General features: G+C 57.3%; 1 protein-coding gene across 5 annotated transcripts in view; it reads right to left on the bottom strand.

Moving 5' to 3' along the window:
• LRP8 (LDL receptor related protein 8) overlaps nt 1-26004 on the bottom strand; it is an 83714-nt gene that overhangs the window by 44231 nt on the left and 13479 nt on the right. For all 5 annotated transcript variants that reach the window (XM_022575715.2, XM_022575717.3, XM_022575719.2 and 2 more), the window contains exon 3: nt 2773-2895. In XM_022575715.2, coding sequence (XP_022431423.2) covers nt 2773-2895 — 123 coding nt within the window. The remainder of the gene's footprint in view (nt 1-2772; nt 2896-26004) is intronic.

The following is a 26004-nucleotide window of genomic DNA, read 5'->3' as shown; positions in this document are numbered from 1 at the left end:
CCAGCACTGACACTTTGCGTGCATTTTGTTCATTTGATCCTCATAACCCCCCGTAAGGTAGGTACCACGACCCCATTTTGCAGACAAATGAACTGAGGCTCAGGGAGATTGGACAACTTGCCTGAGGTCTCACAGGTTAAAGGACCTAAACCCAAATATATCAGACATCAAACCCACTACCCTTTACTACTGCCTATAATCTTTCTTTGCAGGTAGGCAGGGGGCTCTATTCTGGAAGCTGGCACAGTCCCCAGGAACCTGGTAGGCTGTGGAGGTTGCTATGACAACGCCAATTAAATGGGCAGTGAATTGGCTGCCAGGTTCTCACTTGGTCAGGAGGCTGTGAGCAAGCCTGTTACCAGGTCCTGAGGCTGTGAGCAAGCCTGTTACCAGGTCCTGCTCCCGCAAATTCTGCCTGACCCTCAAGGACCCACTCTGGCTGCCCTCCCCCAGGCGGCCCTCCCCACCCACAGACCTTGCCCACCTGTGACCAATGTAACTGTGCATGGAAAGTGGGATCCTGGGCCTTGTGCCCCAGCTGGGTACAGGCAAGGGAGAAAGGGGGCCTCAGAATCCTAAGAGTCCAGGAGTATTAGAATCACAGTCTGGAATTCTGGACTGTTAGAAACTAGGGCCCAGAGAGGGGCGGGAAAGTATGCAGGACCTCACAGTGAATCACTAGGAGAGCCCAGAGGAGAGCCGGGCCGCCGACCCCCAGGGTGTGGCCTCGGTGGCAGCTCCCATGGAGCCCCCTGTCAAGCCTCAGAGACACTGTGGAGCCTGCCTTTTGTCCTGGAAGGCAGACCAGCCATGAACCACCTGTGTGTCTTGGAAGCAGGGCCCTCAGCTTCCCTAAGCCTCCAGTTACTCAATGGTCAGATAACCGTGCTCTACAGCTGAACACAAAGCAGGCCTGGGAGGCAGGAGGCGTGAGGCCCGAGGGCACCCGCACAGCCCAGAGGATGGGAAGGCAGCAAGTGCTGAAGTGGCGAGAGGGACGAAGACAGAGGGAAACGTGGGCAGGGCAGCAGAGAGAGAGCCGGCAAGAGGGAGAGGGAGGAGGGGCAAGCAGGGAAGGGAGGCAGCCCGACAGTGCAGGGTTGGGCAGGAGGGAGATGAAAAGGAGCGTCATCAATGCAAAGAGACAGAGACCTGGGGAGGCGGGGGAGCACAGTGCTCAGGCAGCAGGACAGACCCCGGGAATGACCCTGACGATGCTCCCCCTCCCCTCCCACCTCCAGTGTCCAGGGAAACCGCAAGCATGGGGTCTGGATGACCGAGCTGATTGCCATGGTGGCCACAGCCCCCTGCCCAAACACACACTCTGGGCTGCACACAGCTCTGCCCTATATTAGCTGGGCAGCCTTGGGCAAGTGGCTGAACCTGTCCCAGCCTCAGTTTCTTTCTCTCTAAACAGATCCACCCCCCCTCCCAAGGTTGCCAGGAGGATGAGTCACAAGTGGGCGTGGCTGGGCTTTGTTCCTCCAGAAGCCAAGCTCAGGACAAAGCACTGGGCTGCCCTTGGGCCCAGACACCTGGGACTGCACCAGCTTTGGCTACTTGGTGGGGTGAGGGAAGAATAGGGCCTGCAGCAAGTCCGGGGAAGGCAGGGCAGCTGTGCGAGGAAACGAGGGGGTGCCCTGTCTCGGGCGGGGACGGCTCCTGCTCTCCCTTTCTCTCTCCCTTTCTCTTTCTCTCCCACGGAGACTGGTAGCTCTGTTGCTAGGAGACAAGGAAACCCAGTTATCACGAGCCGCGGCCCTAGATGGGACGCTGGCCTCCATTGTCCCCACCTCTGCCTCTGGGGTGACTGTGACCCTTAAGGAAGATCCGGGATTGTGACTCGCAGGTCCCTGCCAGCCCCACCCCCACCCCCAACCAGGTTCCCCCCCCCACCTCACCCCCTGTCCTCCACGTGCGGCCCCCACCCCGGCCTTTTGTCTCAGGCTCATTCTGCTGAAGCTCTGCCTCCGGGGCCACCGGGTCCTTCCCTGCCCCTGTCTCATCTCCTTTTTAATTTAACAAATGTCATGGAATGACCTGGTGGGTGTAAGTTTGCTTTGAGGATTAGGGCCTGGAAAAGAAATCCCAGAGAGACAAAGCCTGAGTATGGGAGGCGGGGGCCTGGGGCTCCGCTCTGGCCCTCGCCTCACCCCTGGCTGTCTTCGCTGCCATCAGCCCGCCCAGAGCAGAGGACAGAGCTGGGGCCTCAAAATCCCGGCTGAGTGGCCTTGGGCAAGTCACTCAACCTCTCTGAGCCTCAGTGTCCGCCTCTGCAGAAGTTAGAAAGTGACAGCACCTGCCTCATGAAGTGGGAATTAGATGAATGAAAGCATACACAGTGCTTAGCAGTGCCCGCTACATACTGAATGCTTGATAAGCACCCGCCGCCATTAGCACTATTAGAATTATGATTAGATTCCTCAAAAAAAAATAGTGGGGGAGGCTGAGGGGAGGCCTGGAGGATGTGCTCTGGCTACTTCTGGGCAGCAGGGCACAAAGGGGCTGTTTCTAGCTCCTGGAACTACAGGAGCAGGGCCCAACCTGCCGGAGGGCTGGGAAGAAAGTCCAGAAACAGGTCACCAGACACCAGCAACTAGAGGCACCGGACTGTCAGCCCGGAGCTGGCAAGGGCTCAGCACAAAGTGAGTCTGAGGCTGTGCATGACAGATCACCTCACCCGAGCCTCCCAACCTCCCAACCGGGAAGACCTGATGAGGAGACTGGAGCCCAGAGCCAGGTCCCCTCCCCCAGCCTAGGGGCAACACTCACTGCAAGTGGCCTCGGACTCGTCCGAGCCGTCGGGACACTCCTCCTCGCCATCGCACTTCCACCGCTCTCGGATGCAGTGGCCGTCGTCACAGGTGAAGTCGCTGTCCGCACAGGTCTTCTTGGCTGTGGGGCAAGGAGAAGAGCGTGAGGGGTCTGGTGGGCACAGGAGGCTTTTCTAGGACATACACTCAGGTGGCTACGGGGTGACCAGAATGTGCTGGTCTGCAAGCTGGACCACGTGACCTCCCATAGCCCCAGGAGGCCACGAGTGCCTCCCTGACCAAGAGGAGTGGACAGGAGAGAAAGGCTTATTCATTCCACACCAGGAGGAGACGGGCAATCCCTGGCCTTGCTCTCCAGGTTCAACAAGGGTGACAGGATTCATCCATCAGGGGAATGCCCATTCCCATCACACCTCTCTCTTCCCCCCAAGTCCAGGTCCACTGTCACAGCCTCCAGGAAGCCTTCCCTGATCACATACGGTAGCTGCCTTAGCCCCTTCAGCCAGTTCTCAGTCCCTTTACCTGCCTTTCCTGCTCCCCACAACCAGACTGAAGTCGAGGCTCCTTCTGCAAGCACCAGGGAGCTGGTGATAATAAATTATAAAAGTAAATGATCACCTTGTGGCAAGATTAATGAGGTGTGTTTTGTTCAGAGCGAGGGAAAGAGAATCTGTGGGCAAGACATCCAAATAAGTCGCTGCTCCCAAGGCGCTTATGGCCACACAGGGGGTTGGAATCCCAGCTCTGCCTCTTTCTATCTGTGTGATCTTGGGGATGTTACTTAAGCTCTGAGCCTCTGTTTTCTTATCTATATAATGGGGAGAAAGAAACAAAGGGCTCCAAGGAGAAGTAACAGGAAGTTATAATGTATGAAGGTCAGGCAGCAGAGACCCTGGCGCACAGCGGCTGCTCAGTAAGTAGCAGCTACGGCTGTTTTTATGGCCTGAGCCTTAATTAGAAGCAAAGGAAATGGGGTGTTCTGTGACCTCATAGGGGAAGTACACAGCAGGTCGGAGCAGCTGGGAGCAGAACTGGGACAAGAGCACAGGGACCAACAGGGTTTACTTTTCTCCCTCCCTGTCCCTCCACTGGCCTGACACTCCCCCAGTGCAGGGATTGCATCAGATTCAGCACAGGACCCAACTCAGGGTAGATTTCAGTGCAGGACATTGAACCCATCGGAAACGTAGCTGTCCAGCCTCTGCTCCCGCACCTCCAGGGCCAGGCTCTCCCTCTCCCCGGGAAGCTCCTTCCCAGTGACCAGGCTTGGGTTATGTAAATCCTCCCACAGGCCCTCTGGCCCCCTCTGGAGCCACATGACTGCTCCCCCGCTGAGCAGCCTAATAGGGATTTGGGGACAGATGCTAGGCCTCCTGAATCCATTCCATTTCTGCCTTTCCTTTCAATGAAATCCTTGCAGTACCTCTGCATTCTAAGCTGAGCTTTCTTCACACTTTCCTTAGAAGAACATCTCTGCCTGTGCAGGGCTGGAAGAAACCAGAGGAATCAGAGTCTACCTACAGATGGGGGCCTGAGACCCAGAGAGAGAAAAGGGCTGGCCCAGGGAAACACAGGAAGGCAGCAGTCAGAACGAGCTCACTTGCCTCCCAGTCCAGGACCCCCAAAAAGGCCTCCCTGAGCCCTGCACTGAGGGGTCAACATGGGTGATAAATACCAATGTGGTATTTGGTAAATCACGGCTTATAGTGCATCAGAAAGAAGTATACTTATGAACCACGGCACCTGGGGCATTTCCTAATATGAGCACCAGGGTGCCCCTTCCACAAGAAGCTCAGCATTCAAAAAAGAAACATATATTCCAGTGCTTTCTTTTTCCTGTTCTAACATTCTCCAAGTGCATCCTGTGTGCCAGTCCCTGTGCTAGGCACTTTACCAGGAAACCCCACGACAAAGGGCCTGTTCTGTCCTCACTTGCCATGTGGGGAAATTCAGCTCCAGGGTGTTAAGTTACATGCCCAAGGTCACACCTCGGTGGGAGCAGAGCCACAGTTGGACCTCACAGTCAGACGTCCCTCTTCCCCACCATGGCTCTCCAAACAAAATGCCCAGGGGCATCAGATACGAAAGAAAAGCCCAAGAATAGGTGGGAAGTCCATGGAAGCTTCAGCTCAGCGCTCAGTGAGCTTGTGTCTGTGCCCTGAGCACACGGATGAGAAGTCCGCCCAGCCCGTCAGCACGAGTGCATGACCAGCAAACCCCAGGAGAGCAAGGCAGGCTTGACGAAGAAGGGGATGGAGGGGCTCCATCGCTGGGCCTCGGCCAACCAGATGCTCGCCACGGACCCTTTCCTCCCTGGCATCCTGGGAGCCTGGGAGTCAGCTTGGCCTCCCACAGTGTGCCAAGTCCTGACAGGCCAGAGCAGCCACAAGCAACATCACAGTCCTGAAGGGCAGCACTGAGGCCAGGAAATGGCAGGCTCGGGTGCATGTCCCATGGTGGTGTTTTGGGGAACAGACCTGTTTCACTGTCATGACCAGTTTGGACATTTTCCACCCTTGCTCTGCCCTGCACCTTTCACTCAATATCCCAGTGATTCCTCGTAGCTATCCTGGCAGCTGTTGTTAATCCCATTTTACAGAAGAGGAAATTGAGGCTCAAAGAGGTGAGGGTGGTAGGTGGCAGAAGTGGGATTTCAAGTCCATGTGGCAGCTTCCAAAGTTTGGACTCTTTATACTAAGTCCCTTAGCCACCTCAGCATTATCGGGCGAAGAATGAGGACCCCAGAGAGGCAAATGCAGTTGGACTAGATCCCAGGGGCTGCAGGACAAGGCAATGTGGTGGATCCACCACAGACCAGAGGCACCTGCATGAAGGGCTCCCCTGGAATGTGCCCAGAAATGTGAGGTAGAATAAACCTGGGCCTGTGACAACTTATGCTTTGCTAATGGACCACCCTGGGGAAACTGAGGCAGCATGGTCCGTTTCAGGCTGGGGACTGGACTAAACCACCTTGGCGGACCCTGTATGAAGTGTAACCACGTGGAAGGATTTGAAAGCAGAGCTGAGCCTGAACCCTGGCACGGCCACCTCCTCTCTGGGTGACCCTGGGCAAGTTCCTTCTCTCTCTGGGCAAGTGAGGATGGTGGCTTTCCCAGGCAGCACTGCCACACAAGGTCAAAAGGCAAAAAGGGATCTGAGCAAGCATCCCAGTGTCAGATTGTGCAGTGTAAAGAGCCCAACAGCCCCTTGTCAAGAGGCTACATCAGCCCCGCCAAGAGATGAGGGCAGGGCAGTCTTTTGAAGCTGTCAGAGCAAACCATGCCAGCCCCCACTCTCCTGGCCTTGGCAGCCTTGGCTCCAGCTTCCAGGGTGATTCCCAAGCTGGGCTCGAGGCCGTGGCTCTCTATTTCCCGGGATTTATGTCCCTCCATGCCAGTCATCCCTTGGACAATTCCCACTTCTGTGAATCCCTGTACTCCACAGCCCAGGAGCAGTACACAGTCAACCAGGATCTGCGACATCATAATCTGGTGCCATGGCAACAGATGGGCTGCCACAAAGGACTTGGGATTCCTAAGGGCAGTGGGGAGGGGCCAACCCCAGGGCAGAGGGGGAGAGAATGGGAAATCCAGGACAAAAGAAGGGGGAGCTGCTAATTATAACAAGAACGCAGGCCAAGGAAAGCGTCAGACTGCTCACGGTTGATGGAACTCTGTTCTGCCACTTGTGGGCTGTGTGACCTTTTGCAAGTTACACAACTTCTCTGAGCCTCACTTTCTTCACCTACATTCAGGGATAAAATCTCTGCTTCACCACACAGGGTTGTTGTGAGAAGCAAACGGGCTAAGGATGGTGCCAGGACCTCATGAACTGAAAAGCAGGAAGGTGCAAGTTTGGGGCGTGTGAAGCCAGCAGCTCCAGCTGCTATGTGTGTGACACTGGGATCATCAGCCACATGGGCCTGCCTCCTCGTCTGGATATGCAAGTGTGGAGCTGACTGAATCTTCAGCCCTCTGTGCCCAGAGTCTATGATCTTGCGAAATTGTCATGATCACTCATCACCTCCCAGCTTCCCCGCCCCCAGAAGCATCCTGCCCCGAGACAATGTGCATCTTTCATGCGTTATTCCCCACCCATGCTCATCCTGCAGCCCCAGTGCAGACAGGAGGCTTCAAAACAAAGATTAGCCAGGACTGCCAGGTGGAGCTGCTCGGTGTGGCTTCGTCTTGGCAATCACAATGCTCTGTCCTGTCAGAGCCCAGGGCTTTGAAGTCCCCTCTGCGCTCTCCTGTTCTAGAAGCTGAAGCCAGGCCCAGGGAGAAGGGGCTGCTCCAAGGCACAGCACGTGTCTGTGGGAGGGCTGTACCTGAGCCCAGGTATTCTGACCCCCAGTCCCACTGTGTGGCCAGGAAGCCAGGCGAGGGCTACCCAACCATCCCAGGGGTCAGGGAAGGCTTCCTGGAAGAGGGGACTGTGTTCAAGGAAGAGAGGTCATCCAAGCCGTGGGAGTGAGGAGAGCAGAGAAGGGTGTTCCAGGGAGAGGGATAACAGGCCATGGGGTGTGGAGGAGCCAGCGGAATGGCCGTTTGGGGCTGGGGAGGAGGCAAGTGGCAAGGGACCTGGGAGCTCCACTAGGCCAGGGGCCAACTCGCCCCGCCTGGCACCAGGCTGCCCCTCAGAGGCCCAGTGCAGGGACCTGGCTTTCCCTGAGCTCACCTAGGGACTCACCCCACCCCTGCTAAGCACAGGGCGGCCAACAAAACCCACGGCTCCAAGCTGCCTGGGCCTCCTTCAGGATTTGGCGTGTCCGTGCACACGGACCATCAGGCCCTGGCAGAGGAAGAGAGAGGCAGAGGGCAGGACAGAGAGCTGCAGGACCATCCACCCAGATGTTTGGGTTAAGATTTATTACCTTCCCCTTGGAGATTCATGATGCCCACTGGCTTACTAAGGGCCCTGAGAGGCCTACAGTAAAGATATCAGATTGATTTTGTTTCCTCCAGCACTTCCCAAACTTGTTTAGCCAAGGAATGCCTTTGTTGGATGCCACGTCTATTAATTTCCCAAGAAACAAGTGTCCAATGAACCACACTTGACGAAACACTGCTGTAGTGCCAGCCCCTCAGATCAGAAGATGAGGCCCAGAGAGGGGAAGGACTGGCCTATGGTCACACAGCAGAGGCTGGGACCCAATCTTCTGTCCCTGGGCCAGCTCCACTAAGCCATAAAAAACAGGAGAAGGCATTCCCGGAGTACTTGGGGCAAAGTGAAGCTGAGGGGACTCCACTGGGGAGACCCCAGTCCTAAGAGCAGGGACATGTCTAGAGGCAAGCCCAGGATGGGGTCGGGGGGAATTGATACCAGGCCACACGGGACAGGGAGATGCGAGAGATGCAGGCTCTGCCTGCCCTCAGGTTTCTGCAGACAGGTCATGGGCCCCAGGGAACATTCTTTGAGGGCAGAGCAGAGACCCACAGACAGGTGATTCCAGCTCAACATTGTTGCGGAGCCACCTGGGGCAGGTTCCTTCTCTCCCAGGGCAGTTGAGAGTCTGGGAGGGCAAAGATGCAAACCCTCACCTTGGAGCCCTGTGCACAGAAGGGGCTCGTCTGTTCCCACTTCCTCTCTCAGGCTTGGACCAGCACCGAGCGGCCTGGCTCTGGCCCTGCCGCCCAGCCCTAAGGCAGCTGGGCCACTTGTACCCGGGTCGGGGAGATGAAAGAGCTGCTCCCCCCGACGGTTACCCTTCTGCAGAGCTCGCCAGGCCCTGGCGTTGCCAAGACGACCACTGCCAGCAGAACGAAGATCCGGGGGTGGGGGGGGCAGGGGGCGTGCCAGCCGGCCCCGGCCTACTAACCTGGCAGGCAGATTTAAATGACAGCCCAGGAAGCTACTATTAAACTGTCACCCCAGTCAACGGCACGACAGACCCCAAGTGTTCTCTGGCTGCAGCAACAACACAGCAGGAGTGAGAGGGGGAGGAGCCAGTGGCCCAGAGCAACCTGCATCCCCTCCCGGGAAGCCGGGTCTGCCTGCCTGTTCACCCGCCGGCCAGAGCCACCCTCTCAGGCTGAGGCGGGTCCCGGCCCAGAGCTGCAGCATAGCACCGGGCCTGGAAAACTTTATTTTTAAGCAGAGGGATGCTTTTCCTAAGTGAAACCCCAGCATATACAATAGAGTAAAATGGAGCTGCACGACTGGAAGCAGGGCGAGAGGGGACCCCATCACTCCCTTAGCAGCCCTGGTGGGGCCGTGAAACCCTGGGCTCACAGCCCAGCAGCAGCAGCTCTGGGGTCCAGCAGCACTGGGTTCAAACCCACTCCCGATCCCGCCCCCAACACATGATGTTCCTAAAAACCCTCAGTTTAAAGATCCCGTGAGTCTAATACAACATTTAGAATAGCTTTTGTGGGTTTAAGGTTCTCACTCTCTAAGGACCCAAGTTTTTAAGACTGCACCACCCTGATCCACACACCCTCAGCCTCATGACGGGACTCCAGGACAGTTACTGCATGACGCACACGTGTCGACAAGCTGTGGACACCCCCCGATCCCATCCTGCAAGGGACTGTGTCCCCGAGTCCACGCTGACAGTCAGACTCGAGGCTCTGGGTGGTGCCAGAAAGGCAACCCGTTCCCACAGTGTCCCGACACCCACGGAGCGCGGTGGGAGGGGCTCAGCTTGCGGCTTTGTGCTGCCCAGCGGGCTCCAGGGCTCAGGCCACCACCATCCATCAGCAGGTGGCATCTGAGTCCGCTTTCTCCTCCACCCTCGCATCCCGCCTGGGGAGTAAGAGAAAACGAGGCAGAAGATGCTGGCGGGGAGGGGTGGGCACGCGAAGGGCTTCAGGCAGAAGATAAAAGAATGAAGCGGGGGTGGGAGGGTCACTCTTTGGGGAGGGCGCCCCAGGTGGACACAGTGTCCTCAGCCGGGTGTCCACCTGACTCCACACACCAGCGCCTGCCAACATTTCCTTCATCTCAGCGTCCCCCTCACACAGAGTCTGATGCCAAGCAGGTGCTCAAAGAATACTTCTGGTCCCACACCTCTGACAGACCGTGTGACCTCTCCCCCCTTGGCCTCAGTTTCCTCAGGTGAACATATCTTTAAGGACCCCCTCCAGCTGACATTCTGGGTCTGTGACTCTATGACACAGGTGGGTTGTGCTTCACGGTGCTGCTCCAGGGGACCACCTGGGGCTTCCCACAGCCAAGTCCCTCTTCCAGGCCCTGGCACATCCCAGCTGCTCTCGGACGCTGCCCGACCCCAGCCCCGCTGTCACCAAGGGAGGTCCAAGCCATCACTAGGATATGTGGGACTCCCTGTCGCCACAGGGAAGATGCGCGTCTCCAAGGGACAGACGACAAAGGGGTCTTCCTGTCGCAGTGATTTATGGACAAAGGGGTATTAAGCCAGTGACAGCTGTGAGGGGGTCGGGAGGGGGAATGGGTGTGGGGGAGAGGTGGATGGGATCAGCAGGGGTCCCCGGCGGGTGCCTGCACAAGGACCAAACACTATGCAAGGGGTGCTGCTCAGAGGAGCAGGCAGCAATGGAGAGGACGGCCACTCCCTGACCAACTTCCAGGCTCAGGACTGCCCACTCCGGATATGGGACACCCACTTGGCGCTGGGATTTGAGGTTGCAAGGAAACAGCTAGAGGGAAACTCACAGTATCCTCAGGGTAGGAGCCTCCTGAAGGCAGAAGGCGTGGCTAGGAAACCCTCCACGACCTCCAACCAGAGCCCTGCCTGATTCCTGGCCACACACTGTCCCTCCGCTCAGGTGAGAGCACTTGGCTGGCCCCAGTGGGGACTCAGCCTCCTCTGAACTTGGGGACCTTCCTTTCTAACCCCAGTCAGTCACGGCTCCGCCTCCCACGAGCAGACCTCAGAGCCTGCCAAGGACTCCACCTTCCAGGCCTCGTTCTCCTATCACCAGCCCCAGCGGGAAGAGGGACAGCTCTTCTGCAGCTGAGGAAAAGGCTCCAGGTCTCATTCCAGCCGGGCTCTGCCACCAACAAGCTGGTTAACACCGCCAGGCCTCTCTGGGCTCCGTTGCTTCCACCCCACTGACTTCGAGTGGGAAACCCAGGGCTCCCTGGACAAAACTCTGCAGCGGTGGGCGAGGAGGTCAGGCCAGAGGGGCCTGAGAAGCTGCCTCAGTCAGTAGCCTGCGTCGGGTTCGCTGAAGGAGTAAAAGCCGGGTGTCCAGTCGTTCCTACCCAAGCAGCCAGGTGGCACGAAGCAGTGAATGACGGAGTGATGACCCCCACTTGTCTGGGGGAGAGGCAGTCCCTCCCCACTACCCCCCATAGGCAGTAATGGATGCCGCACCCTCTGACCACAAGGCAGCCGCTGGGAAGCAGCCCCACCTGAGTGGAAAATGCAAACGCTTTCACCAATCAGGCTGGTAGGAGAAGCGTTTTGAGAGGAGCCCCACTGGGCTATCCTGGTGATAAATGGGCAGTGACACCCTGTTATTGGGAAATCCATCCCCTGGGGCTAGCTGGGCTGCGGCCTCTCTGGGGCACCCTCTCTGGGGCACCCTCTCTGTGCTGGCCCTGGGCTTCTTGCCCAGGAGGCTGGTATGGGCTCTCTGCCACCCTCAGCCCTTTGCCGGCCATCCAGGGGTCCTTGGCCCACTGGGTGCCCAACAGGAGGCCCAAGGGTTAGGGCACTGCTCTGCAAAGTAGTTGAGGCCTGTGTCTGGGAGGCTGCTAGCTTTTATTTGGAAAGAGGTTAAGACCATTTCACTGCAAACAGGGTTGGCACTGGGCTCTCTCCCATCACTGGCTTGGGGACCTGGCTCTACTGTGTGACCTTGTATAAGTCCTCTGCCTTCCCTGTGCCTGGCTCTCTTCCTCCACAACGGGACTGGATTGGACGAGATGACCTCTAAGTTCCTTTTCTTTTTAGTTATGGTGCTAAAAAGAGGTCCAGAGTGAGGCCGGCAAAGGAGGGGATCTGTGGCTCAGTCCTCAATCCACCCCTGTGACTCCAGGTAGGGGGCTGGAAATCCACAGCCAGTAGCCACTGTCCCGCTGGAGGCCTCTCCATCATCAGAAAGCCACCTTTCCTGGTCCTGCTGGGTTCCCATCTCCCCTAGAATCTGACCAAGTGTCTTAGCAGGGTGCTCAGGGACACTTCAGGCTGTGTCCAGGCCCCACTCACTGCTCTCGCCCACCCCTAGCTACCAACACCTCCACATCCACCCAACGGTCATGGACACACCGCGGGCTTGCCTACCTGGTGTCCCACTCGTGCAGCTCCACCTGCAGGAGGCGCTTCTCATCTCTACCTGGCAAAACTCTCCCGACTCCTCAAGGCCAGCTCAAGCATCAGCTGTTGACGGCGTCTGACAACGCCCTCTACCTCCAACAAGGCCCAAAGGAGTGGAGTTCCTGCCTGGGGCCTGCCAGGGCCCAGACACTAGCAAGCTCGAGTCACCACAGGGTACTTATTTTGCTGCCATATTTTTGGCAGGTCAGACCTACCTGGACAGTGCCCGCAGCAAGCCTTCCAGGCTGTGCCCACCCTGGCCGTCAGTGCCGAGGTGAAGCTCTGCAGCTTGGCTGGACATCACTCATCTCCCTGTTGACAGCCTGGGAGGCCCCGGGAGGCTCCACCAGACCAGAGGGGGCTCAGTGAGTCATCCCAAGGTTCAGCCAGCCTGTGGAGCTGGCCTCAGGGAGATGCAAACCTTCCCCTCCCACTGTAGCTGGGCCCTTGGCTATGGGAAAGCCCTTCACAGGGCTATTCCGGGGGCATTCTGCAAGCCCAGGCCTGGGTTGTGGCGGGGGAGGAGCTACTGAGTGGCCTGGGCCTCAGAGCCCTGGGCACTACTCCAGGTTGCCCCTGACCGCTGGGGTGACCTTGGACAAGTCCCTTGCCCTCCCCATGCTTTGGTCTCCTCATCTAGACATCGGAGGAGAAAGGAGTCAGGTTTTCCATGTGCACCATTCACAGGCCTGCCTTGGTACCCCTCCAGGTGGAGAGTGGAAGGGACAGAGGGCACTGGGCAGGGCTACATGCCCCGAGCCGGCGCAGTCAGCACCCGCGTCTAGAAGGGGAGGCAGGTGTGCAGCTGGGTGGTGAGGACAGCAGAGCACGTGCATGGCTCAGGGTGGGTGCTCCATGGAAAGGGGGCAAGGGCCCTACAGCAGGGGCCACAAAGTAGCAGCAGCTCAGACGTGGGGAACCGTGGGGCTGTTCTGGGGACAAGGAGAGTCTCTGGCTGGAAACTCAGCGAAGGCCAAAGGAAATCTGGCAGAACTGGGATCCTGAATGAATGCGGTGCTGAGTGGCAGATTCACGACCTCAGCCCCCCGCCCCTCAGTCTAGCTCCTTACAGCAACTCTATGAGGCAGGGGGCATCACCCCCTTTGAGAGATGAGGAAGCAAAAGCCCTTGAAAGGCAACGGACTGTCCCAAGGTCACAGAGCTCAAGGCAGGACCAGAACCCAGGGCATCTTATCCCTAATGCTTGACAAGGAAAGCAAAGGATGAGAGGTGGACCTTCCCTCACAGATATTACAGCCAAGCTGAGGAGACAAGAACTCAGATATAACGGCCGGCTGCAACCCAGAACAAGATAGGATAGTCCTGATCAGAATCGAGGGTGGCGAGGTTGCTGTGTGGCCTCAGACAGTCATCTCCCTCTCTGGGCCTCAGTGCCCCAGCTGAAAACAAGGATGCTGAACTCAGCCCTGGGGAGCTCTCACCAGTGCCGCTCATCTCTGGGGGTGAGGGGTGCTTGGGGGACAGGGGCGGTGAGCTAGGAGCCTTTTGAGTTGGACCTCAAAGAAGGGGTGATTTTGCACCAATGGGGAAGCAGTGGGGGCTGAGGAAGCCCGCCCTGAGAAATGCCGTTTGATCCAGAAGGAAAAGGTAGATTCTAAAAGCAGATGAAGAAGGCAGTTTCTTGTCTGGCTTCTTGGTGCTTTGGGAAGGAAACAAGGTCCATTCTCTGAAGCCCTTGAACATCCCAGGGGTGGTTCCAGGGGAGAAGCATGAGTGTGTGGGTGGCAACCCCACCCTGCAGCAGATTCTGGGGAGAGATGCCCCTGGGCTCCCTCATCACACTGACCACCTCGGGCTGCTCACGCCTCGTTCAATCCAGCCTGCATGTGGCCGGCAGCTGTGCAAGCAGCAAGCGACACAGGGTCCTGGAACTCACCAGTACAGGTGAGTTAACCTCTCAGAGCCTCAGTTTCCCCACCTCTAAAATGGGGCTAACAATCAGTAACTACACCCCTTGGGGGGCAAGATTTAAAGGAGATTGTAGATGTTGAAATTGTAGAGTGAATTGTTCAGCTCACAAAGACGATGGAGCTCTTGTCAATGATCTGGTTTATTTCTTCTTATCACCCCCACCGGCTTTCCTGCTGGGACTTTGGAGGAGAGCTGGGTCGCCTTCCTGCTGGAATGCGAGAGGGCTGGGGGCAAGTGGGCAAGGGGTGTGGCTCAGGTGGGAAAAGCTTCTGGGTTCCCAGAGGTGCCGTGGGGTGGCCAGCGCTGACGGGGCACTGTGTGGACGAAGCTCGGAAGGAGCTAAAGGAGCTGCAGGCAGAACACACCTGCGAGGCAGGACCTGGAGGCCCTCTGGTCCAACCCTCGAATTTCATAAATGGGGCAACTGAGGCCAGAGAAGGCCTGGGCTTTTCACACTCCCAAAGCAGCCTCGGCAAAGCAATTACACTCCCTCCTGAGACCCAGTCATGGAGCAGAGCTGCAGCTTACGAGGCTCATGGAATCATAAAATAGCCTAGAATCACAGAACAGAATCTCCAATTCCATGAGAGTATCTTAGAATCTTAAAGCACACGATTTAAAAGTACTTAGACCCAAATGGCTCAATGGTAGGACCATGGATTCACAGCTTCTTTTCAACTTGGAAATCACAGAGAAAATTTTAAACTTACAGACAACAGAATCCTAGAAGCTTCAAATCGCAGAATCTAATCCAAGCGCCAGGAGTGGCAAAGGCCTGTCCCCTCCCCCCCAGCAGTGCAGGCATCCTCTGTTCCCACCGCTGACATACGGCCATCCCGCCCTCTTGAATGCTCTCAGCGACAGGGGACTCAGTCAGCTGTGCCGGCTGGAGGCTGGACACGTTCCTTCCTCTTGAACAGGGAGGGAAATAAGTTCTCAACAGGAGATCCCCACTTCGTACAAATGGATTTTTCACCCCTCCTTGTTCTTTGGCTCTGGTCAGAAAGATTCCCAGGGAAGTGGAAAGGAGCCAAGAGCTGCCACGAGATGACTTTAACCAGCAGACAGGCTGGTAATGTGTTTCGGTGGGAAAAAGGAAGGAGAGCGGCGATTAATTCCAACTTGCTATGTGATAAAGGAAATTAAGGCATAATACAGAGGAGACAGCAGTTCTATTAACCTGTGTGGAATACCAATTACTCAGGCTTCTCAAAATTGCTGGAAATAGAGAGAAAACCCCTAAAGAGACTGTGATTGTGGCCTAGCGCTCATCTGGATTAGGCTGTTTGTTTGCCCTGGCACCCTAATAAAGGGAATGAGGGAAAATTCCACGTTTCCTGGGAGACGGCTCTGCCAGAGTGGGGGAGAAGAGGCAGGCCCACGTGCTGCCACTGGACCGCTTGGCGAGAGCTCATGGCGGAGGGGGTCCCGGCCCACTTAAGGAAGAGTTTGGTACAGTTGGGGTCCAGCACACACCCTTAGTCCTGCACTCTGGAAGGGACCCTGGGAGGGCCAAGCTTCTGATGACCCCTGTTCGCACTGAAAAGTCTCAAGTCTCTGCTTTTGGAAGCTGAAAGAATCAAGTGGGGCCTTCTGTGTGCCAAGTACCCTGCTAGGTGCTGGTAAGCCCTGCCATTAGGCAAGATCTTCAGAGGTGGCCGTGTCTCAGGTGCTGGTCCTGCTGGGCTGGCGCCCAGGGCTCTGGCCTGCACCGCCCACCTCTCTGCAGCCAGCCAAGGGACAGGCAGCGTGGGCAGAGTTAATGGCCAAGGGCCGCAGCTCGGTGCCTACGGCCAGGGCCCCAGCAGGACTTCTGTGAGGGCTCCCGGCCAGAGCTGGGCAGGAGGAGAGAGTTGCGGCCGTGGGAAGTGAGCTGAGAGAGGGAGTGGGGCAGGTGCCCAGCAGAGCCTCACGCCCCACTGGCATCCTGGCCTAGACCCTTGCCACTTCTCAGAGCCCCTCTGACAGGGGGCTGTCACTCGGGCTCTGAGCCAGCATGGTTCCTCCAGCAAGATAGGTCCCACCACAGCCTGGCTGATAGGGAAGCTGCCTCTGAAACAGCCTGCTCCGTGAGCACGCCCACCACGCATGACAAGTCCATCCTCCTCGGCCTTTTCTTCAAGTGGATGTTTTCTCCCAGTACAGAGATTTGGAAGATGCTCGTCTGCAGCCCTCTGTGGCCCTCCTCCCACGAGGGGCAGGCTAAGGAAGCAGAGCTCACATCCTGGCTTGGACCCTTACTAGCTGTGTGACCTCAGCCAGGTTATTTGACCTCTCGGAGCCTCTGTTTCCCTCATCTAAAATTGTGATGCTGCATCCTGACTTGCAGGGTAGTTGCTTATAAGATAACACAGCAGTGCCCGATGTAGTGATGCAAGTTCCTCTCAACTTTTCTTTCTCGCTCTCCCACCCCCAGGCTCTGTACCTAGTAGGTCCTCAGGAAGTTTTTGTTACAATTATTAAAGGGCATCAGGAGGCCTGGCCATTGTCATCCTGGGCCTCCTGGTTCTTCCTAACATGGTTTCTCCGTGTATAAAGAAGGGCTGTTCCTTGGAGAAAAAGGTCCAGGTGGAATCCTGGCCGGGCAGTCAGCTGGGCTCAAAGGACAAGCTATTTCAGAAGTGGTGTCGCCACTAATCCCCCCCCGTGATCATAACCCTGAGTGGGGCAGAGTCAAGACTGGCCCACCTAGGCATACAGGCGGCGAGCTCCAGCCACCAGCACGCCCTGCCATCTCCACCCATGGACCCACAGACAGCCAGGGTCCTCTAAGGGGGCCTCTCCTCCATTCTTGGTTTTGGCCCAAGCCCAGGGAGAGCTGCATGGGGGAGGGGAGGGGAGTGGAGCTGGAAGGTGCCCAGCGGCCCATTTCTGGGTGAATGGTTAGCCTGTCCAAGGTCAAGCCCCTGTGAGGCCAGGGTGTCTGGTGGGCACATCTTCCTCATTCTTTGGGGTTCTCCCATTCTACTGAAAAGTCTTCCGTGAGCCCACATGGAAGCTGAGGCCTGTTCTGGCCACAGCCTCATCACCCCGTGTTCCTGTCACTCAACGGCCCTTCCCCACCAGACTAGCAGCTCATTGGAGGCAGGATAAGATCTACATGGTGAGCGCCAAGGGGATGCTTAGGAAATGGGTGCTGGATGAATGAACGATGAATAAATAGATGAAAGAACATGTGCAATCTTGAGGCCTGGGTCTCTTCTATCTATACAGAACTTACAGCCCAAGATACAAACCATCTTTACCATCCAGCATTCTGCGTACACAGTAAAAACAACGATCATTGAAACAATGCTTTAAAAATCCTTCATTCATGCATAGTGAACTGGAGCTTCAGGGGATCCCAAGTTCTCTCCAGCTGGCTGGTACCCCCACCTCCCTCCCCGCAGGTACAGGAACCACCTCTCTGTTCTCCTTCTCCCTTTCCAAAGACACAGGACCAAGGAGAACAGAGCCAGGGGCCAGGAGGCCTGCATTCCGGTCCCATCTGTGCTCCTGAGCTGCTATGTGGCCTTGAGCAAGCCACTCCCCCTCTTTGGACCTTAGTGTCACCACCCGTTGGAGAAGAGGTGGGTCCCACTGCTCTCTGAGCCCTGTTCCTGCTCTAGTTCATCATCACCAGCCACACGTGGGAGACTGGAGCTGGAAGACAGTAAGTGCCGGCACTCAGCGCCCAGCCAGATAGTTCTGGGGAAAGGTTCACAGTCTGCAAGGCTGGGGAGGGCACCAGCCTCCGTCCAGGGCCCCACCTCCTACCTGCTCCTCAAGGAACCCTGGAGACACGTGGCCCTGATCATAGTGTGACAGCCGCCCCCGGGCCAGGCCCTCGTCTATCTACCACACCTTGAGGTTTACAAAGCCCTTTGCATGCATCTCCTTATTTAGTTCTTACAACACCCATGAGGCTCAGAAAGGGACAGGATGGGGCTTCCCTTGTGGCTCAGTGGTTAAGAATCCGCCTGCCAATGCAGGGGACACGGGTTCGAGCCCTGATCCGGGAAGATCCCACATGCCGCGGAACGACTAAGCCCGTGCGCCACGACTACTGAGCCCACGTGCCACAACTACTGAAGCCCACGTGCCTAGAACCCGTGCTCCGCAACAAGAGAATCCACTGCAATGAGAAGCCTGCACACCACAACGAAGAGTAGCCCCCGCTCGCCGCAGCTAGAGAAAGCCCAAGCACAGCAACGAAGACCCAACGCAGCCAAAAATTAATAAACTAATTGATGATAAAAAAAAAAAAAGAAAGGGACAGGATGGGCCCAGGCAACACAGCAAGTCAGTGACCATCCATCGGCCCAGTGTTCTGCCCTGACTCCACCCTCCTCCACACAGTAAGAAGGATGCAGGATCTGCAGTGCAAGTCCTGACCTTGCCCCCTGAGCAACCCTGAGAAATGTGAGCGGTACCCTCTCAAGAACCTCTCTGAGCCTCCATGAAAATCCAACAGCATAAAAGAAGCCAAAGGTGTGAAAAGAGCACTGCACAGGGGGCCCCAGAGCCAGGGCTCCAGTCCTGGCCTCTCCACACACTGGCTCAGTGCTTGGGCAGGCCTGGGTTTCCCCATCTATCAAACAGGGGATGAGAATCCCACCCTGCCCGCCCCCTGCAGGCCTGCTGTGCACTTGCCAAACCTACCCCTGTCCCACCTGTGCACGGCCCACCTGCCCTTCTGTGAGCATCACCTCAGCCAGGAGGGGTGGAGAGGCTGCTCCCTCTCTGCACACAGCTCAGTTTGACTCACTGCCCCCCAAAGCCAGGCCTGGGCACAGAAGTGTGCTCAGGCAGACATGCAGACCCTCGGGCGCATGCACACAGCACATGCAGATGGGCACACATGCTCACAAACACACTGCCCACTTGCACACTCAGATGTGCACCACATACCAAACACAGACACACACGCCATGCTGTGCACACCGCAGCACACGGGCCACACACTCACACATGCACATGTGGCTTCATATGGTGCTCACACGCTACAGACAGAAATGCATAGATTTTCCTGCCTCTCCTGTGACAGCCAGATGGTGGGATTCTCCCAGAGGGCTACCATTTAATGCTCTAATTAATTTTTAAAAAGTTCTATATACCCAGAGCCTGGGTTTGTTCCAAATGTCCCAGGCATGGCCCAGTTCGAAACCAAGGAAGGAAGCAGACCTTAGGGGGAAGGACTGTGGGGCCGGGGAGGGAGAGGGGCTCCCACTGCCCGGGAGAGCCTGCATCCTCACCTGGAGGTCTGATACCTAGCCTAGTAACGGGGGTCCGGACTCAAGGGTCATCTGCCCAGATGTGGTCCTGATCCTGGTTCCAAGAGCACCCTATAACCCAGGCCAGGGAGAGACCCCTCGCAGCACCCCTGGCCGGGTTGTCTGGTCCTGCCTGCACACCTCGGTTCCTCGGACTTCACTGCAGAGGAAGGTGTTTACAGACACCAGGGTGGGCTCTGGGGCTCACGTCCAGATCCCAACTCACCCTTTACGAGCCCTACTGTGTGACTGCAAGGCACTGTCAGAGGAAACAATGCACAGAGCCAGCGCGGTCTGCCGGGTGAGATGGATGAGGCGGGAAGACGACGGGCCAGCCCAGGGGGACTTGCAATGCTCCCTGCCTTCCCACTTACATGCCTCCAGTGAGGGGAGGCTCACTCTGTCTCCAGGCAGCCTGCTCTGAATGGACCAGAGCCCATCCTCACCCAGGTCCCCTGGTGAACCCCAGCCGTTCTCTGGGTTCCGGTCCCTGGTGGTCCAGGCTGGCAGGAACCATGCAGCAGTTGCCCTCCAGGCCTTTCCTCTGCCTTTCCCGGGGGCATGTTCTTTGCTGCTGAGTGTTTGGGAAAACGCAGCAATAAATTTACCGCCTCACTTATGAGTAATTTGCTGTCAGGAGCTCTGCCTAAGCAGAGGGCTGAATTAACGAGGCTTAATTAACATGAATGTTGTGACAGATTTCAACCGAGTGGGGAAATCCCCCATCCTCGAAGTCCAGGCCCTCGCCTGCCACTCCCCAGCTCATGCGGGAGATGAGAGGCCCAGGGAGAGCACTCAGAGCCACTGATGGATGTGACCCGGGGCTGCCTCTTTCCCAGGATTAGGAGGGATTTGGGATCTGGGGGATGGAGGTTTGCAGATCGGCACAAGAAGCCGGGAGCCTTTGCAACACCAATTCCAAAGGAGTTTTCAGGCTAAGCCCTTCGTCCCTACCTGGCTCAGTGACAAATGCATGGGCCTCGGAGCCTGAGAGACCAGGGGTGAGTCACCCTACCCCTCTGTGACTCACCATCCCCGTCAGCGAAGGAACAAGACAAATCCCCCCTCACAGAGTTGTCAGAGGATTCCTGAGGTCATGCATGGAGAGCAAAGGTGCTCCGGGATCTTCATTTTCTGCCCCCGCCCCATCCTGGGCATAAGAACAAACATTACCGAGCGATCACCGTGCGCTGTGCTCACCATCCATCTCATTTAATCCCCCTCATAGTCCTTTGAGGAGGAAACTACCATAACCCCATTGCACAGATGAGAAAACCAAGGCACTCAGAGGGGAGCTAATTTGCCCAAGGTCACACAGTCAGGGGGCTGAGGGGACCACAGTCACCCATGACGCTCACTGAGAGCCCCTGGAAGAAAGAGCCAAGGCAAGGGGTGAGGCCAGGCAGTGGGGGCCATGCTGGGGTGGGCACGGGGCCTGGCAGTAATGTTAGTGGAATCAATCTGTGAATGATGGAGGAAGGGGAGAAGCAGGCCCTTGGGCAGCAGGTGTCCCATCAGAGAGGTATCTGTTTTTCAACCACTAAGACTTTATTAAGTTGACCCCCGAGGGCCCAGCTTGTGTCAGGCTCTGGGGAAGAGAAAAATGCAGTGGAAGGTGCACCCGCTGCTCTCAGGATTGGTCCCCCACTTCTACTCCCCTCGGCTTTCTCTCAGGGCACCCAGCCCAGCCCTGGCATGGGGCGGGAACACCATAATTTATCATTAATGATTGCCATTATTAATATTAATGTGAAGGACACCTCTGACCAGAACCAACTTTAAGGAGTAGCAGGAAGGAGGCCCAGCTCCCACCTGCCCATCCCAACACCTTGGGCCCCCAGCCATCACCCTGCACACCTTAGATCACCCAACAGGACAGGCCATGTTAAGGTCCTGGGGCTCCCCCTGGAGCACAACCAGGGGAACAGGAGGGGCTCTGGGCCCCAGGTCCCCAGGGCTCACCTGAGGGACACCCAGTTGGAGTCTTGGTGTCAAGGATGTGTCTGGGAACAGTGTAGGGAGGAGGGAGTGGACAGTGTGTGGTGCAGGGTCAGATCTACCTCCGGAGTATAACCCTCCTCAGCCCTGCCAAGCCCCACCCCCCACCAAGTCCTGCCCCAGGAGGCCTTCCCCTCCCCGCAGCTCACCCCCCAACTTCCTGACTCAGACACTAGCCCCATGACCTTGGGGAAGCTTCTCATTACCTCTGCCTCATTTCTCTTCTCTGCACGATGAAGGATAAAAACAGTACCTATCTTATCAGGCTGACCTGAGGGTTGAGTGAGGTACCACCTGGCACTGAGTGGCAGCTCAATAAATGATGGCTATGCGGTTAGTGGAGACCAGCCCTGTCAGGTGCCACTGAGGAGCCAGGTGGGCTCGGGAGTTCTCTGGTCTCTACAGGGCAGCTCCAAGGCAGCAGGATTAGCCAGGGGGCTCTGTACAGCCCCTGTGACTGGCCTGGGACCCATAGGGCCTCTCAGAAAGAACTCTGTTTTTGGAAATAAAAAGAACTACCTTATAAAGAAGTGAGGTCTCCGTCCCAGGAGGTGTGCAAGCAAGAGATCCATCCACTCATTCAACAAGCATTCACTGGGCCCCTCCGCTGTGCTGGGCCCTGTGTTGGCCAACGGGAGTTGGGAAAGAGAGCATGAGACACAACCCTGCCTGGAGAAACCCACAATCTAAAAAAGCAAGAGCTACTGAAGTTGCCAAACTGACCCCCAGGCCAGGGCTGCCCACCCCTGTACACGTGTCAGAGCCTGGAGAAAAAGCAAGAGGCCCTTCGGCATGAAGGGGGCTTTGGGGAACACCCGGGGCGGCTCAGTGAATGCGCTCTGGCCCTGCAGACATGAGGTCAGGCCCCACCTGCTCTGAGCCCCTCGTGGCCCTGTGATCCCGACGGCCTCCTGGTGCCTGTGCTCTCCTTGCCCTGGTCCACCTTGACCACAGCTCAGCATCAGCCTCCAGAGCCCCCATCCACCCCGAAACCCAGTCAGGGGGGTAGGAGGTGTCCTTGGAGGGAGGGCCCTGCTGGCAGCAGGGAGCAGAGGAGAGACGGGTGGCTGTCTGCCTGGACAGGGGCAAGGGCACGGCCAGTCCCAGGCAGGTGGCAGGCTCACCCCTTGGCCACTTTCCTGCCCCCCCAGCATCTACAACCCTGCCAACCACGGTTCCCGGGGAGCAGGCTCCAAGGAGGCCCAGCAGCCAGACCACCAGCTGCTGCCCCCTCCCCGTACAAACACTAGCCACAAAGCACCCTCCCCCAGCTCTGCCCGCCTGCGGTGACAGCCTCTTGGCACCAGCTCTCCCCTTCCCTCCATCTGTCAGGAATCGGTGCAGACAGACTGTGAGAACCACAAGAGGAAGTAGCGATGCTGCTTGGACCCCACCCCTCCCCCCTACCTCCCCAGCGCTCTCCCCCGCACCCCACGTCCTCTCTCTCCCCACTCCTCTCTGTGTCTTCCTTTCCCTTGCATCTGTCTCCTACTGATGAAGCCATTGACAAAGTTGGGAGTAGGGAGGGGAAGAGGACCAGCCAGTCAGTGACCCCCACTTACTGGTAATCACCACACACCACGGCCACAGCACAGCCACCCACCCATCAGTCTTCATCCTTTACGTTCTCCCAAACCATTAAGGAGTCGAAATCCTGTGCGACTGTGGGCTCAGTGTCCCCATCTGTACAACTGGTACAGCAAATCCTGTTGAGCCCGCCTCCCAAGGGATACTAGGAGCCCAGAGGCAAGACACGGAAAGGGCTCTGTAAACCACAGAACCTTGTACAAGGCAAACGGCCTGTGTCCCCAGCTTCTTCCTATCTGATGTGGGAATAAAGGTCCTAGTGCTGCCCGCCTCCTGGGAGTAGCGAGGCCAGAATGGGACGTGAACAGACAGAAAAATGCCTTGAAGAATATAAAGGGCAGCAGGAACGCAAAGGCAGGGCTGTCGAGGTAATGATCCTCACTGTATTGATGTGAGGTGAGCAGGGCAGAGCTGGGGAAACTGAGGCCCAGAGGGAGCCGTCACACAGCTAGCTGTGTCAGAGGCAGGATCAGAACAAAGGCCAGGCCTCCTGGCCATGTCCACACCAGCACCCCAACAGGGATGCTCAGCCCTGGCTCCTCCAGACCTTCCAAGGGCGTCTATGTCTCTTTGAATTCTCCCAAAACGTGGGGAAGAAATCAGCTTTTTCCTTTCTTTAGAGTGAGCCCTGCCCAACTGGCAGCAGAACCCACAGGTAACGGGGGAAGACCTGTTGCAGAGCCGGGGGAGCAGCGACGGGGGTGGGCAGGGTGCAGGCCGGCGGGCTAAGTGTCCCATTGGACATGAGACTTTTCATTTTAAAACGGGGGCGGTTCCAAGCCGGGCACCCTGCATGGGAGCAGGCGCTTGGTAATGCCAAAGTGCAGGCAAACATGGGGGTGGGTCTTTGCACTGAACAGAGAGCATAACCCCTTTCCCCCTTCATCCCGGTGAAGCTTGGCCCAAGGACCCACAGGCCCCAGCGGGGAGGAAGTTCTGGTCTAGCTGCCATCTCAGGGTCCTGTGAAGCCACGTCTGCCCCCAGCTGCAGCACAGATGTGCCCAAGGAAAAGGGGAAGGAGACATGGGTCCTCCACCCCTTTCACTGCCAAGGAAGCTTGAGGTTCAGAGAAGCCAACTGCCCAAGGTCACATATTGAGCTGGGCGGCCAAGGCCTGCTTTTTCATCTGCATATCCTCCCCAGGTCCCAGCAGGGCACTGGCACAGAGGAGGCCTGCAGTGGATGCTGGAGCTCAGACTCGAAGGCTCCAGTCCACACAAGGCACTTCTCAGGGGCTCACAGAAACGCCATGTGCGAGCGGGCACGTGGCTCAGGAGGTGCAGCACGAGGAGCAGAAACACAGCCTGGGGTGGGAGGGGCGCTGGGCATGTGAAAAGCCAAAGAGCCCCACCCGCTCTCCTCCCTTCCCTGCTTCTCCGCAGGCCCTAGCCAGGTCCCCCTGCCCCATCCTCCTGAGGCCCGTGGTCTGGTGTGAACCACAGACTCTTAATCGGACCATCCTGACGCAGAGTGGCAAGGATGGAGATGGAAGGAAACACAGGGACGGGGGAGCCCAGAGGAGGCCCTGACTCAGCTGGGGTGTGAAGGCTCCCTGGAAATGGAGACTCTTAAAGCAAAGTGGGGTTGAACAAACAGAGGAAGGGCCTTCCAGGCAGAGGGACCCACATGTGAGAGTGTGATGATGCCCCTGTGACATCAAACACACGTGGGGTGTGGCTGGAGCACAGAGCCATGGGGTTTGGGGGGACAAGTGGATGGTGAGGTCTGCAGCAGGAGAGATGCCAGGTATGTGTTTGGGCATTGAAGGGCCCTGAATGTTAGCAAGCAGACTATCCTGTGAGTGGGGGACGTCCCTGTAGGACGCTGAGCAAGGGCAGGAGAAAGCTCCACGTGTTTGAGAGCGCTCGGCGGCAGAGCGGAGAATGGACAGGAGGGAGGGAACAGAGACGAGGTTGGTGCTGCTGCCGTGGTCCGGGGAGGCTGAAGTGGGACGGGGAAAGGGCCTGGACCGGCAAGTAGGAGGGGAGGATCAGGCCTTGGTGGCCGTTAGAGGTAAGGGAGACGGGGGCTGTGACGACTCCCAGGTTCCTAACCAAGGCCAGGACAGTGTCCATGCTGTGGACTGGTCTCAGGGCAGAAGAGGTCCATGCACAGCCCCCAGTGCCCGTGTGCCCAGCCACAGGTCATCGCGGGGTCTGGGCACTACCACCTTGCTGACCCGGAGACAAGCTGTCTGCAGAGGTGTCACCTTTACTGCTGGACATGGCACATCTGTCTTCAGCCCCCCACTTCCTTGGGAGGTAGGTCACGGTTACAGAAAGCAGCCAATGTTTATAGAGCCCAGAGTGTGCAGCCCACCAGGCTCCAAGAAGCAGTGGCCAGAGAGGGGGTAGGCCTTACCCAAGGCCACACAGCATGTCAGCTATCACAGGCCAGGAAGGGACACTGAGCAGGCTTGGAGTGAAGGCAGGGGGCAGTGTTTGTGAGCAGAGGTCCCAGAAACAGAGCTGGGACCTGGGTAGGGCAGAAGCGTCACAGGAGACAGATTTGAGATTGAAAGGAAGACAGATTTTGTAACAGGAAGGGCTATCCAGGGACAGAAAAAGCTATCAGGTTGCTCAGTGAGCTCCCTGTCCCTGGAGGTATGTAAGCAGACAATCGCCCCCTCCCCATCTCCAGCCCCTGGGGCTGCTGAGGGGATTCCGGCATTAGGATAGGGGTCGGGAGCCTGCTTTGGCCAAATGAAGATGCTGCTCCAGCCCCAAGAGCTACAGCTCACTCATTCATTCACTCAACACACATTCACCAAGGCTTGCTCTGTGCCAGGCCAGAGACATTGAGCACCAGGGGCAGGTGGAGCAGAACAAGAGAAACCTCATCTCTCAATCTTCCCCACCCCCATCCAGGGGGGTGAGGCCATAGCTGGGCAGGGGGCAGAGGATGGAGGCCCTGGCTGCCCACACTCCATGTCACAGGTCTAAGGGGCTGGGCTCCCTTATCTTTCTGGGCACATTTGGAGCACGAGGCCAAGGGCTGGGCAGGATCAGACACAATGCAACCTCCTCCTGCACCCCACCCCTCCTGGAGGTCCCCAAGGCTCTGGGCTCATTTCCTAATGAGGTCCCTGTAAGGACTCTTCCTAATTAAATTAGGACAGTAAGTTATGGCCTGGGGCTGCAGGGGAAGAAGCAGGGACAAAGGTGACTTCTGGGGGTGCTCCCTGGCCCCTCCCAGCCCACCCAGCAGTGCAGCAGCCTG

The sequence above is a fragment of the Delphinapterus leucas genome, chromosome 1 (assembly GCF_059928025.1).
Source record: "Delphinapterus leucas isolate spDelLeu-1000000601 "Yukka" chromosome 1, BTC_Dleu_Yukka2, whole genome shotgun sequence".
Taxonomy (NCBI): Eukaryota; Metazoa; Chordata; class Mammalia; order Artiodactyla; family Monodontidae; genus Delphinapterus; species Delphinapterus leucas.
The sequence above is the reverse complement of the archived record's forward strand: the minus strand, read 5'-3'. Positions and strand labels throughout refer to the sequence as shown.